General features: G+C 39.2%; 1 protein-coding gene across 1 annotated transcript in view; it reads right to left on the bottom strand.

Moving 5' to 3' along the window:
- Positions 1–1,107: 1,107 nt before the first annotated feature.
- The window catches only part of VMP1 (vacuole membrane protein 1), a 67,514-nt gene continuing 53,004 nt past the window's right edge, over positions 1,108–15,617 (bottom strand). The window contains exons 11-12 of the mRNA XM_009278216.2: positions 5,255–5,357; positions 1,108–3,952 (exon numbers count right to left, since the gene is read on the bottom strand). Coding sequence (XP_009276491.1) covers positions 3,809–3,952; positions 5,255–5,357 — 247 coding nt within the window. The 3' untranslated portion in view covers positions 1,108–3,808. The remainder of the gene's footprint in view (positions 3,953–5,254; positions 5,358–15,617) is intronic.

Here is a 15,617-nt window from a genome sequence, read left to right as displayed (position 1 = left end):
CTTTTAGCATGAACAGGCAGCTGGGTGATTTCAGAGGGAGCTGCTTTAAGAAGAAACTCAATGTGACATTGAGATGGAGGTAAGAAACTACAGAGACAGGGAGCAGGAGGTTTCCCCGATGGTTTTGACGGGGCTGAGAGAAGTGTGGAACTGGGTGATTCGATCTGACATGGCCTGTGCCGGTCTCTTGGCTCGGCCTGGCACAGATCAGCGTGACCTTTTTAGCTTTGCTTACATCAACATAATTCTTGCCCTGATCGGGTAACGTCGTGGCTGCCAGGGAGAGGGGCATGCCAGCGTGCTTACATCTCACACGGCCTTCAAAGTACTTTGTTGGTGAGGACAATTCACAGGTCAGGCAGTAAGCAAGTAGAGAATTAAGAGGAGGATCAGCTGCAGTCCTGCCTGACCTCAGCTCTGAGGCGCTTCTCTGAATTGTTAGGCTGGCGATACGGCCAACTTTCTGCTTTGCTTCCTATTTACAGTGTGCTTGTGAGAGCAGATTTAGCCATGTTCCACAGGTGATGAGACTAAAAAATCTGTATCAGCTCAAAGTCATCTTTGATGTTTAACCAAACATTAATTGTTGTTACGAGGGCTGTTACTTACTTCCGTGTGATTTTTAGTAATTCCAAGAAAAAAAGCAAGATACTTTATTCGAAGAATCAGCTAAAAATACAGTGATCGATGCTAAGATTGTTTCTCTTGCAACAGAGCTCCCTTTGGATTTTTCTCTAACACTCTTTAAACTAGATGATTGACTGCTTCCAATGTGTGACTGAAAGTATGTACAACAAAAAGAAACTTTGGGTTAAGGGAGCAAAATACATGTTTTCAGATGAAATGCTAAAGGCTCTGGGCCCTTCTTTGAAGCCACAAAATGCAACTGCAGATATATCTTCTAGATTCACACTCATTGTAGAATGCTTCAGACAACAAATTTCACAGCCCAACAACCAAGCTCAATATACAGAAACGGAAACAATCCAACTGAAATAAACACTGGGAAACAGTTATTTGTTTATTTATTTAAGCAAATATAAAACTACCCATTTGCAAATCTCATTTGGTTTGCATAACTTTCATTTCTATTATATTTTACCTTTTACCAAGTCATTATCTCCCAGTGGCCGAACAGGTAGAAGCACGTAGAATGACCAGTCCCTTCTTTAAATAATGTTAGAAAGCTTCAAAGTAACAGCATAGCTTATCGGAATGGACACATACAAACATGAGTTGCAGAACAATAGAGAGAGAGAGAGATATTTCGCACTATATGTATGTAAACATATATTGAAATAAGTGGGAGAAAGCTTTCAATTTGTCTAGTGATTTTTCAGTAGGCAAGGAGGCATAATTATATGGAGACCGCTAAAGCATTTAGAATGGTACAGTTTATTGGCTCAAGCTCTAGGAAGAGGTTTTTTCTTTCTTTTTACTTATTGTTGCACAGTCTCCTCATTTCAATCTGACAGCGTACAGGGGCCTCTACGTGGCATAAATTTAATTTACTCTCGCGAAAGGCCTTAAGACACTACCAGAACTGTGCAAAGTAAATACCAGTGTCCCTAAGCTCAATGGCAGATTTGAGGGAAAAAACCTGCCACTAAAACTGGGGAAAGCAGCAAACAGTTGTTTCGCTAATCCAAGTATCCTGAAGGAAAATGAAACACACAACTATGAGCTGCTGACGTGATCTCTTACAAAGTGCAAAATTAAAGTTTTAGTAGACTGAAAAAAGTGAAGTATCAAATAGAGCTATGATGTTTCAAACGTGTATTGTATTAGAACAAGCTCTTTCCTATGTTATTTTCAAAGACAATATTTAGGCCAAAAAGTGAAAAAGCTGCTAGGGCCAAGATTTAAGAAATACCATTCATCTTTTAAAAATCCACAGGGGCAAACGAATGGCCTTCGTGCTTTTAACTATCCTGTACCACCTCCCAGCACTCAGACTTTAAGATATTTAAATTTAATCTAGTCAGCAGCTCTACTGAGAGAAGTCCCTACTAAAAGCCTCTCCAGTCATTCAGTAACATTCTTTAAAGTTACACAGGAAGCATACAGGAGAAACATTACAAACCCCACACACAACTGAGATGAAGCTTTAAAAGATGTTTCTTATGTAGATTGCTGCACTGCATGACTGCTGAACTCATTGCCATCTAAACTTAAAAACATTTATATGCTATTGATGTTCAATGAAAACAGCTGGAGATGGATGAGCGAACGGTCAGATGAAAGATACCAAAATGTCAGACAGCCTACCGACTGTTGTTGCCATGAGATCCAACAGTCAACATCAGTCTGATAAGCTATCCGACAGGATGGTACAGCCATGGAGATGTCACGACGGTTGGCAACACAAGAGGACATTCAGGCAGGATTGAACAAAATACATATTCTCGCACCTTGCTCGAGACCTGCCCTAACCTAATGCGGGGATCAATCTAACCTACGCAAGAGTAAGATCTAACCTACTTTGTGCTCATATGCCACCTTTTGCTAACACTAACTGGAAGTCAAATTAATTCTTGTTACTTACCCCTAGGACAAAAATAAAAAACAATAGTTCAGAAATTATTAGAGGAGTAATACATATGCAGTAGCGGTGGAACGGATATCTACTTACTAAAGAGGGAAAAGATCCGTTTTAATATCGGTTATGTTCATGTACATTAGAACTGGAACACACTGATTCATAACAATGTTTTAAAAATATCTGACTTTTAAAGCCCAAGTTTAAGGCTCTCTAAGGTTCTCTGCATCATTGCTGGGTTTGACATCAAATCTGTTTTCAGCTGGAATCTTTACTCTCCCCCCCCCCCTTCTCCTTCATTGCCCACGGTGCTGTGATCAGTGGCAAACATCCGAGAAGCATTTATGGTAACAAATATCGCTAGCTATTTAACTTGCCTATTTTAACCAGTGAGCCATACTTCAAGCAAGTGATATGCTTTCTACTTCCTTCTGCTAAGAAGTTCTTAAGAAAAAAAAAAAAGAAAAGAACAAAGGGCTTCAGCACCATTTGTGCAGGAAGGATGAGTAAAGCATGCAATTCGTGGGATTAAGGCTTAATAAAGAAACTGAGCATACAAAAGTGGAGAGGAAAAGAAACAGCTTAAAAAGACTGACACAAGAAATTCTGGAATGATCAAAGATGACTTTATAAAGTTTTATCTTAACTTCATTCTAAATATACAGAATAAAAAATGTCAGCTCCAGCATTTTGACATCAATCATCTCTGCTAACATCATGAAGTTTAAGAGGGTGGCTTTTCCAACCGAGAGCACGTGCAATGCAATAGGACTGGAGAATTCAGATGGAATAGCCTCACCACGAGGGACATGCAACAGTTCGTATCCGATCTGTATTCAGTTATATACATTTTGATGGTCTTGAAAGTTATGGAAAAAGCAAAAGAGCCACCCTTCAGAATAAAAAGTTACCCTTAGGCCAGTCTGAAGTTAAATCAGGAAATGGAGAGCATTAAATCATCAGTTTTGGAAGTAATTTGGATGGACAACATTTGTGTTAAACTCCATTTAACATCACATTGTCCATCCCATATAATACAACTCAGACACGTAAAGCATTTATACCTTACCTTAACATTTATAAGTTTGTCAATGAAACGTCTGCTCTAATATCCAAATTACTTTCAAAATTAAATAGAAACTTGTTATAGTTGAAAACTGATGTTAAAAAGTTTTCCCCCATTTTGAATAATGCTGATTTTTAAACATATGGAAAGATGTGTCATTTTCGTGTCTTGCTAAAACCCGTTCCAAGGGTTTTTTCCCAAGCTCATTTGGTTTTTTCTTCAGAGTACATCTTCTGTTGCAGCCGTTTGGCATAGCTCTGGGCCATGGAGTTGATTATAGATAAGATAAAATAACAAACCATGACAATCACCAATTTTTCAAACATCCAGGATAGCCAGTTTTCCCCCTGAAGAGACAAAGACAAAACAGAAGGAGGAAAATGAAGGTTAGTGGACAGCACAATGGAGAATTCTCCCTTTTCTGGGTGAAAGGGAAAAGCCTAACCATTTCTTTTATTATGTAATTTATCAAATTAAAAACAGGAACCAAGTGCAAGCCGACGGGATTCCTGCAGGTCTCTCTGTAAAGCTGACTTCAGTCCCTTGAAAAACAATGCGGGAGGGCTTGCCAAATACACTGCAGGGCAGATGATGAATCCTTGGTCATTACTAGCGTGCTAGTGAAGCGATTTATTATTCCTAGTATTGTTTTGTCTTTGCTAACAATTCAGAGAGTTCAGAATGAGCAACCCCTGACTATCATTCCCTGTCATGTTCATCGCAAAGAAAACAATAAGGTCATTGGTTAACAATGTTTTTTTCCTAAACTGCATATACTGTGTTATCTTCCAGTTAGTATCCGATTCTTCTGGTGTCACTAGAAGTTAACCGATGACCTCGGCAGTCCCACTTCGAGCGTTTTCCGTGGCTACTCTTAACTTGTATTTTTTTTGTCAAAGGAGGGCAGCAATGCACTGCACAAAAATTACTTCAATGTGCATAAAAGGAATCTGCATATTTAGTTGTTCCAGCCTGACCCTCCCTAATTTAGTCTCTTTTTTGGTAAGAAATGGGCAAAGAAACATTTATAAGAGCTACAAGTATTAAATGTGAAATGTGAGTTAGATTAATGGATTTTATCTAAAAATGCCTTAGTATCCTAAGGAATTTCATGTCAAAGTTGCTCTGCCCCCACTGAAAATTCAGGGTATGTTTTTTAAGATACTTTTTTTCTGTATGAAAGGACACCTCTGCCCCTTTGTACCGGCTCTAAACACCGTATTTTTCTTTTCCTTTCGAACAGTAACTGCTTGGGGATTTTGTTTCTTATTGGCCATTAAGCCACAGCTCCTACTGGCTTCTGAAGTACTGATGCTGCACACAGTTTGTTACCATTTCACATGTAAATGCAACCTTTTTCTGCTTAAATTTCTCTTTCAAAGTAGGCATGCTAATATAGAGGCGAGACGTGCCACTGGTCTCGCTTTACTGTTTTCTTTATTCTCCAAGAAGTTGAAGTCTAGTTGCATACAATTACAGTATTATTTCTAATTCCCAGGTTGCTTTTAAAATGAGATTTTTATCTGTTCCCTGGGCCGCTGCAAATCTTTGAAAAACAGAATCAAGAGTTACATCGGTAAACCCGACAAGTCAAAAGACAGCTAGAGAAGGGAAAAATTAGTTGGGGAGGGAGGCAGAGAGGTTCTTACCTGTGGCACGCCACTGTCAGATTTGTGGTGAAGCTTTATCCTCTGAGCTTCCAAATATTCTTGAAATGGCTTCTGAAGAGAAGGACCTATACTTGGAATAGCACTGATGCAAAGTTCATCCCAGAGAACAAGACAAAATAGGGGAGGAAAACAAAACAAAAACAAAAAACATTTTTTTTTTTTTAAACTTACCACTTTGACCCAAACAGAACAAAGTTCAGACTGAGCTACCGCTCAGACGGGCATTGCTACTTGAGAAAGCAGATAACCACGAAATAAAGTGTATTTCATCTTTTTATCTGATACTTCTGAAAGGGACATATTTCCCCAGATCCTCAAAAAGCGCTTAAAAAGAAAAATCTTTCAGAGCAAGCCAGTGACAATACACTGCTGGTAACAGAGAAGGAAGCTGTGAGCTAGAGCATTTCCTTAAAGCCAGGGAGAAGCCAGCTGAGGCTGTGCACTGGTGCAGTGCTGAGAATAAAATGAATGACTTCTCAGAAGTCCCACATTTATCACCAGCAGTTCCTGTAAGAACTGGTTTGAACCGATTAATAAGGAAATGACTTGTGCTTGTGTCATCCCTCAGTTAAAAAAGAAACTGCTCGCCCTATGACTTGCCCCTATCTTCTCAAAGGAGACGGCCCCTTTCTCAAACTAAGTCCTTATTAGGACAATCTGTGCGTCATCCTTACCCAAAAAGAATGCATTAGCAAATTCTGCAGGCGCCTCCCACAAGTCAGTGATTAACAAAGGAACAAAGAAGGAACTATGAACCCTGTTCTGAATCATGCCATGGTTTATGGCAGATGACTTGCACAAAAGCTACAATACATTACTAAACACCTTGTTCTTACATTAATGTTATAAAGATCGTGGACGTGTTTTTGGAACTGAGAACCCTCTCCAACCTCTAAGGCGTAAAGGTGTTAACGCTGGACAGACTCACAGCAGCCTCCAACTTCCATTCTGCGAATACCGCAGCCTGGCCAGGCTTTAATCAAAAACAACCTAGGTAATTTTTCTTTAAGTCTATACACCATGCTATTTAGCAGGAGGTCCAAGGAGCTTTAATAATGGTCACGACACTTTTAAAAAAAAAAAAAAACCTTAAACACTCTACAGAAGGAATTACCAGTAGCAACACCACTAGCTGGGCTGGTGTGGTGAGAACACACGCACAATCCGAAGGCTCCCAAGGTTTGATCCACATACGTACACCACCAACCCTAACTCCAGCCACAGGAGAGCTCCCATTACCGACAAACGCCATTTTAATTTCAAAGGGAACGGAGATTTTAAATTTCTTTTTTTTAATTTTAAAGAAATTATTTCTTTTTTTTAATTTTAGGGAAATTAATATGGTCGTCTACATTACAAAAAGTCACCTAAATGTCAACGCTTCAGTTTTGATTCTTTACACTACTACTTCAGGGAGGATTTAGTAAAACACACTTCAGACACCAAGATACACAGAGACAAAACTGATCACCTCCTCTCCGAATGACTGCGGGAGGGCTAGGTCTCTCAAATTATTTTCCTCAGTCTCCTGATTTGACACAACATTGCCTTTTCCAGGCTAAAGCCCGATTGAAAACTAACAGCTTCCTAATCTTAAGAATTTATGAAAATGCACAGACCGAAGAAACAAAGTAGCTCACTCTCCTCCACTACATCTATTTCCTTCAAGAGCCAGGGGCAAATCATTTTTTTGATGGTATTTACAAGAAAAAGACTGCTTCCCTCATGATTCACCATCACGATGATACAAATGGGTGAGTAAATTCTGTGCCTGGACTGGTAAAATTTCAGAAAAAAAAAAAAGCAGAGACTAAAGCATGTCTGTTACACATTTTACACAAGAGTGTGTCAACTTTTACAAATGATTTCCAGTTTTTCAGAACCGTCCCTTACAAAGCTGACTTTAATCGTGGTAAAAACTACCCTAATGACTCGCTGATCAGTACGAGTCAGTTTTAAAAATGAGTTACAGTTTGAGGTTTCTTTTCTTTTTCAAATGACCCTTGGAAGCCCGGAAAAGCTACTGAAAGGTAACAGTTTACTTTTAAACTTCTGCATGATTATGAAATGAGTATGTAAATGATGAGAGATGAATGATTAACAGAATGGTTGTTCAAACGCCTCCATTTTTTTTCTGAAAACTGAACTAAGTCAGTGCCCAGTTAGCATTAAACAACAGAACAAAGACGTGAAAACCAAGTTCAGATGGCTTGAAGAGATCCTGGTGCATCAACACTGTATTTCACTTTTTTTTCCCACTAAAAGTATTCAATTTTTTTTTTTCTTTTGTGAGCATGACTAAGAATTAAGTGCACGAGATTCATTTTAGTAAAGCTATTTTGACGAACTGTAAGATCCTGAATGCAAGGACCTTGGTTTCTAAAAGTCTGCACATTCGCAGAGACTTTAATACTGAAAAAAGGTGCATAAATTTAAATAAGGAGTAAAATGAAGCAGAGTAACATCTAGAAAATCATGAATCCACAGTACTAGGAATAAAATTCTTGAAATCCCTTTTCAGCGGGACAGTATTGGTTACTTGTACTCTTTCGACAAAATTCAATCATTTAATCAACCAGCTAACACATATGGCACCTAATATCCAAAGCGCAGACACCACCTTAGATCTAGAAGTCTTAAAATCAGCTTGCATTTTATTTAATTACAAACAAGGGAGTGGTGCCCCCCCGCAAACCTTGCGAAGTTCAACTCACTAACCCTGTTTTTGTCAAAAGAGGAGGGGGAAGACTTCAATATAAATTTTCAAGGATTACACTCAAACCAGACGCAGGTACACAGGCAGGAGGAACAGATTTGCATCTTAATTCTGCACCACTTCGCAATGACTGTAAGACACACCTTCAAAAGACCGCTGTAGTTTCAGGAGTCGAGATGCAAACCACAGGCGTATTTACACATCCGACTTAAGAAGGGAAGATGCTAGAAGATAACCCTGTTTGTAGTATAATCTAAAACCAATTCCTTGCATTTTCCTTTGAGAATCAAGCCTATTGTCTTTCAAATAAAGAATATGAAAGGATAAGAAAATAAAAGGACCTTAGCCCACAGCAGAACTTAGCTCATCCACGCTTTGTAGTCTCTATCTGCCAAAACAAAACACACAAAAAACCCCCAAACACACAACCTGCTGTCCCTTCTCAAAGGCTTAAAGCGTAGGCCTGAGTGAGCTGCTTAAGGACTTCAGTTTAAAAGAAAAAAAAAGAATAAAAAAAAAGCCATTCACTAGAAGGTGTCTGTCAGAATAAGCAATGAAATACATTTCACTAGTTGCTGTCATTGTTATTAATGAATTTTGCAGTTAATCGGCAACAAGGATGCGCTCCTAGGAAGAGAGGTGCTGTTCTTGTGTATTCTGTCCTTTCAACAAAATTCACCTGAAAAACAGAGACTAGCTACAGTCTTACCGTACGATTCAGAAAAAAATGTTTGGGATTTTTTTTTGAGGAAGAAAAACCTCTAAAGAAATTTTTATTCAGAAGAAGTTTTAGAAACAGTTAACATTAAACACCGATTTTTAATTCATTCTGATTCTCTGCTAAAATGGAATGTTTCATATGGAACTGAAACTGAAAACAGACTTCCAAAAAATTGCACTAGCCTTTGGTACAGCCTAAATTCAATAAATCATAACATTTCACTAAAAACATTACTTGCATTCTAATACTACAACATAAACGTCCACTAAGAATTTTGCTTCACTGAACTGAACTCACTGAAGCCTGGGTTCAGAAGTATTACCTGGTATTTGTAATTAAACAAATGCATCTTTGCTTTATTTTTTTAATTAAGAGCCACGATTTCTATCCACATGAAAAACTATATAGCTTTTTTTTCCAACAAATAAAACAAAACTTCTTCTAATACTACAACATAAACGTCCACTAAGAATTTTGCTTCACTGAACTGAACTCACTGAAGCCTGGGTTCAGAAGTATTACCTGGTATTTGTAATTAAACAAATGCATCTTTGCTTTATTTTTTTAATTAAGAGCCACGATTTCTATCCACATGAAAAACTATATAGCTTTTTTTTCCAACAAATAAAACAAAATTTCACATCTGTTTGAAGCACCACACTACAGAGATTCAGCAAAGCTGTTCTAGGATTAGTTTAAAAATTACACCAGCTATGTACAGATTCTGACAGCACGAGTCCTAAAACTTCTATTCCGGTTACAGCAAACCTGTGTTCATTAAAATACACTGCACAGGTTATTAATTTGCTTTTCCAAGAATGACTGTCAACAGTTGAACCTCAAATGCATGTCACCAGTCACGAAGTGGCAGGGAAGATTTTTGGGAGACTTATCTTTTTAACAGAATCTTTGGAACTACAGGTAGGAGTTTTCTCAAATGGACGTGGATGAAGCACCAAACCAGAAGGAGAAAAGAAAAAAGAAGTATTTTCCCTAAGCCAGCTTAACAAAAAGTAGAAAGTTACTCAGTACTCCAGTCGACTGCATTTTACCAATATTAAAAATACTTCTTCAAAACCATTTAATCATTATATTTGCACTTTTGAAAGGCATATTTTTCATCTTACGAGATCTTTAAGAGTGCAGGTTACTCCTGAGTTACTGAAATTTCATAACCTATGCTTTTAGAGTTTGTGAACACTCAAATAATTACAAGCTGTGCTAAATGCTGAAGTACAGTTCTCTATCAAATGCTGCATTTTTGTATCATTGCGGTAACATTTCACAAAAAAGTAATCTATCAGTCCACAATTTAGGATATAAAGTTCCCATCTTACAAAAACCTCTGCACATGTGCATATCCGCCTGCTTTTTCAGAGAGAAATGTTAGAATCGGCAAGTATTTTCAAGAAACCCTGAAGCTGCCATTGTAGACCCACATTTTAGGAACATTAATATGGTGGGGTTTTCACTGCTGATGAAAGTTTCTCATTTTTAAGAGGCCCCTATCAGCAAGTGATTAAGCAGCTGATTAAGCAGTTCTTAAACTCAATTTATTTTGATGGAAATTAAAAGTATAAATAGGAACTTCAGTGGCATTCAGTTCTGAATTTTATACCCTGTTCAGCAGCTCATGTGAGCAACTGGACTCAGTCCCCAGTTGTGATCATCAAGAAACATTAAGCACTGCAGGTTTAAAAACGTGGAAGTCCATTTTATCATGGACACAGTAACCTGAAGGGAAATGAGAACCATAATAATTGAATAGATGGTGCAAACAAGCCGCCAGGCTCCCAGGCCGAAACACACCGAAGCCCTGCTTGGAAAGGTGATGCAATATTGAGTCACTACCCCGGTTTATGGATGATCTCTCTAATATCCACAGCTGTTAATTTGGAAAAACCGTTTAACTGTTAACACGGGGATTGCTTTTGTCAGACTCTGGCATGCACACTTTGTCCTCGTCCGGACCCTCTCAGCGTCTGGGGACAAACAGCATCGTATACATTTCGCTCAGATTCAGCTATTTGGGCTAGTCCAGCTGTAGAAAAACATCCTTTTAGGAAATGCCAGCACTACAATTCAGAATGAAGACAACAGCGAAAGAAATTCCGAAACAACAGAAAACCAAACTAAGAGGAAAATATCATTGTGCGTTTTGTCAGCACAAACCCTGCCCACATTCAGGGTCTCACCCCGCGTCCTGGAGCAAGCATGGCCCCAGGCCAGAGATTATCTCCTTCTGCAAAAAAAGGGAGTTAAGTGGCACTGAGGAATGCGTGTGGCATGGGGTCTTCCCTCCCAGTACCTCCAACTCTTTTTTTAATAATTTATTTAAATCAGACTAGCTATTGACAGCTAGGCCAGGGGGCCAAAGCAAAGGCTTTCAGCTTCCAAACAATTATGCAAAACAGCATTAAATCATCATACCCAACGCCCATCCCTCCCACACAGAGTTTCTCTGTACTAGACTCACATTTCTACATTCCCTTGGAAGAACACAAGAAAAATCCATCCTGAAGCTCAAAAGCAGTAAGGCATTCAGTAAGAGGCACCACGTTGGGTTAGTTCAGCCGTCCCTCCCGCAAAAGAAACTGGAAGTTTTGCTCCAGCACGAGATCAACTTCTTTGACAGTTAGACATTTTAGAGACTATCGAAAAACAGATTCCAGCGGAAATATTTTTAAGCCACTGGACAATTAGCAAAGCTGATTAATTTGCATACCGTGTTCACTGTCTAAACAGAGCACCTTTCTTCCTGCAAGTTATCTGAACCTTCAATGGTTAATTTTTTTCCAGACAGTGATCTAAACAGGCTTAACGGTTAGTATTTTAATGAGCTGTCATTTCCTGTGCTGATAAAGATTCTCACAGTATTTAAACCATCCATTTCCCTGAGGCTCCGCCAATACCGGGACCCTGCGCGGTGACTCAGAGCGGACCTCAGACTCCCCGCCTGACTCAGCCCTGATAGATGATGCTGCAGCAAACCTGGACCCTGGCTCAGAGAGAGCACTCGCAGCAAAACCTGGGCTGTCGCGGAGGGAGTAACCACAGCCTTCAGCCTCTATCGCCGCCACTTCGGCCCCAGAGCATTTGGTGAAACTTAGATGTTATCTGCGTTCAGTGTTCTAAAATTGCAGAAAATAAATCTGGTTTATGGTCAGGATCAACGGAAACATTCTGAGGGTTAAAAGGCTACTTGGCAGATTCACTTGCTTTACGAGATGAAGAAAGAACATATCTTATTTGAAGATTACTAAGCTAAAACTGTTACACGTTTGACGTCATTCATACCTGGAGCTACGCTCCAATACCCACGTTAACCGAGCTGTCCGCAAACATTTTCTTTCTTGGGACATTCTGTTATGTTAAAATCAATGCTTTCAAAAATAGGAATTGCAACATCTCTGAACTGCTGCTGCTTAACTCTGCTCAATACTGCTCTTTGTAAGGAAACTTCTATTTGTAGTTTAAAGATATATCTTTGCACACAATTTAGGAAAAAAAAGCTTGCTTGTTCGGAGTTAAATCCTACAAGCCTTTTGCAAATAAACTTTTATAATTCTGTTGTGATCCACTGGAAGGTTTTCAACACCAAAGCTACTCAAATTTCATCCACATCTGCGTCCCTTTCAAGACACTAAAACCTTTTTTGTGCAGAGCTGATCTATTGTGCACAGGGTGTATTATGAGGGCACAGTCCCACAGGTTTCTGATACGCTTGTGGGAGGAGAGCCATCGATTTACTCTGCCAAGAAATGTCAGGTGTATTGGTATAACCTTCCAGAAGCATTTCTCTCGGGAGATTTCGAAGTCACTGCTCAGTTAGCCGTGTTCTCAGCCACTTCAGGTTATTTTCGGTTGAATTCTACTACACAGGTTGTGTTTTAAATATTGATTGGAACCTATTTTTCAAAATATCCTTTAATGAAGACGCCGGTTCAACAGGATACGGACTTTCTGGCACACGTGCAAAACGAAGGTCCGCCAGGTCAGGTGTGGTTGGCAGATCGTGCCTGGCCCCTTTGATGCTGGTCTGCCCAGAGCAGAGCGATACGAAGCAGTGGAGATGAGCTGGCAGAGGCCACGCTACGGGGTCATACCCTGCTGAAGGCCCCCAAAACACCCAGGCGATCGCACGGCACAATGCGAATCAAAAAAAGGGCTCTTCCCACCCCAGGACAACTGATTTCTGGTGCAGCCCTTTCTATCACTGTAGCTTCTTGACTTATATTTAAAGAAATAACCTAAACCTATATTGTAAATTATTTTTGAAAAAAATATACAATCTTTAAGCAAAGTTTCCAGTTACATCAGTCACCGTGATTCCATCTGTACTTTTTTTTGTGAAAGGAACATCATGCTCCTTACAAGAATCAACTGAGATTAAGTTGTGAAGCAAAGAATTACGGCACAATAAATAGCAGCAAACTGGTTTGTCAAGGCAATGGTTCAAGTACCTGTTACCAAAAAACTGTGTTTCCTTTAAGACATGCAATCATTCAAACCGGCCCGCAGAGCTGGTAAGCATGAAAATTTGTTCCAGAAAACCCACCAGGTTAAGAAACCCTTCGGAAGCACTGATATTTTGGGGTAGATTTTCAGGTCTGAGTTTGTTGAATTACCCTTCACACCGTTAACACGTCTCACCCACAGAACATGGCACTAACAAATTACCTTTTAAAAATCTGGGGCGGTATGGCAGTTCTTTTACATGCCTTTCACTGGCTTCTATTTAAACTCCAAACTAGTTTATTGACTCAGTTCATTAATTGAAGAGATTAGTTTCTACTTCTCTTCAAATTAGCGGGGCACCATTCGCTACAGGCAGTAGTTCACTCATTTTGCTAAGAAGATAGCATCCCTGGTGTATCCTACGAGCAGTGCTCGTGCCTCCCCTTTGAGTAACTACCACAGCCTCTGTAATTAAGACCTGCCGCAGCCTATGGGAGTTTATCATTAACTTAACAACAGTCAGAGGGAATCTCTCTGCCCGAAGGGTGGGATTTGTCCAAAAGGGGTGCAGCTGTACCACTTGCCACTGAAGTTCAGATGCTTCTGAGGTGAAGGCCACGCGCTGCCTAACGCTATATAAAGCACATTTTTGAATTCTTTAGGTCTACTGAAGTTCTAAAGTTATTAGCTCATTTTCACAAAATACGAACAGAGCATGCTGAATTAAAAAAAAATTTAGATCTTTTTCTTCCTGAACATTTACCCAGAATTGATGGCAGACAGTTTTGTGGGTGGTGTGTGCTTTGAGAACTACTTCTTTAGTAGTTTTCTGGGAATTCTTAATCCTCATTTGAAACTGCCACTTCAAAGAAAATATGATCGTGCTTAAAAGCAATATGCTTAGTGTGACTTCATAAACAGTCCTGCAGCTGTAGGTAAAAAAAATTAAACTGAAAGATTTAAGAGCCAAAAGAAAACCCACAACACACATGATAATTAAACATTTTAAATGGGCTAGGTTTGGCCTAAAACCAGCTTCAAAGTATTTTACGTGGACGATCAATAAGTTAAACTCTTCTTTAAGTGACAGGACAAAACTCTTACACACCACCCTTCCTCACAAAAGCTTATAAACGTAATACAACCTGAGAGAAAACATTATCCTCCTCTAGCATTTTAGACAGCAATAATACAACTTTAAACTATTAACTGGTAGAACAGGCTGATAATTACCAGCCTCACGTGAGCTATCAGTATCTGTAATCCTCTTCAGCTTTGGTTTCAAGACTCCTGCTAACTTTGGTTTCTTAAACCCAGCCATGTCTCCTTGTTCCTTCTACCGCGGCTTGCTGCGGCGCAGCTGCCCTTTGCCTCGCCGCTGCCACCACCCATTTTTTTTTCCCCCTACCCCCCCCCACCGTTTTCAAAAATTTTTTGTAAACAGCTTTTTAATTTCCTGCCACACTTTCTTTTCCTTTTCTTTATTTAGTTAATATAAGGAATATCGTATGATCCTTTTGTAATGGAGACCTAGACAAAATTGTAAAATCAAATTACCCCAAATTATATTAAAACAGCCTGGTTATGGCAGGCTTAGTGGGCAGCGCCAGCAGCGTCCAGTACCAGAAGTAAACAACTACTGAGCTATGGGCAAGGTCTGCAGGTGAATCAGTTTTGCTTTTTGACTAAGACTCATGTAGTTACTGAGAAATTCTCTCTGGCTTATAAAATCAGATATTCTCAGACTTTATCTCATAACTTAATCTTCTGTCTAGATTTTAGTTATCCTCTCTATTAATATGTTCATTATTTTAAAGTATTGTGCTTAGACATTTCCTATTGTGTAAGAGCAATATCCCAGACAAAAAAATGTCTTAAGTCATTGTGTCGGATGGAATTTGATTAAAATAGATTAAATAGAACTAGATTTTAATTTAATAATAAGGGATTTAATGTGAGCTATTGTTTAACATGTTTTATACTCCACTCTGAAAGAAATTGATGAGGTAATGCTAGCAGACAGCTTGGGAAAAGTCAAGGATACCGGGACATTCCAAAAATCTTACTGTCTCCCGACAACATTTTTGAACTCTGACATCAACCATCTAATAAAATCTGAATCCAGCAGAGGTCTTGTGAATGCATTCGAAGTAATTCAATGCAAAATTATCTCCAAGACAGATGAAGTAGGAAAAAACTACTAGTTTTGGCTCAAAGATTTGCAGGAGAGTAAATCTTTGGAAATATACCTTACCTAGTAGCAGTGCTGATCAAAAGTTAGTAGTAAATTGTCTGGTGTAATTGATACTAAGAAAAGCTAACTAATGATGGTTAAAAGTAGCCACATTTCTCTGTTTTTTTTTTTTTTTCCTCTTTCCCAGGCCACCACAGAACCCCCAAAAAAGAAACCGGACCCTGTCACTTCGGAGACGGTGGTGGTTTGGGGG

This window comes from Aptenodytes forsteri, unplaced genomic scaffold (genome assembly GCF_000699145.1).
Source record: "Aptenodytes forsteri isolate BGI_AS27 unplaced genomic scaffold, ASM69914v1 Scaffold66, whole genome shotgun sequence".
Classification (NCBI taxonomy): Eukaryota; Metazoa; Chordata; class Aves; order Sphenisciformes; family Spheniscidae; genus Aptenodytes; species Aptenodytes forsteri.
The sequence above is the reverse complement of the archived record's forward strand: the minus strand, read 5'-3'. Positions and strand labels throughout refer to the sequence as shown.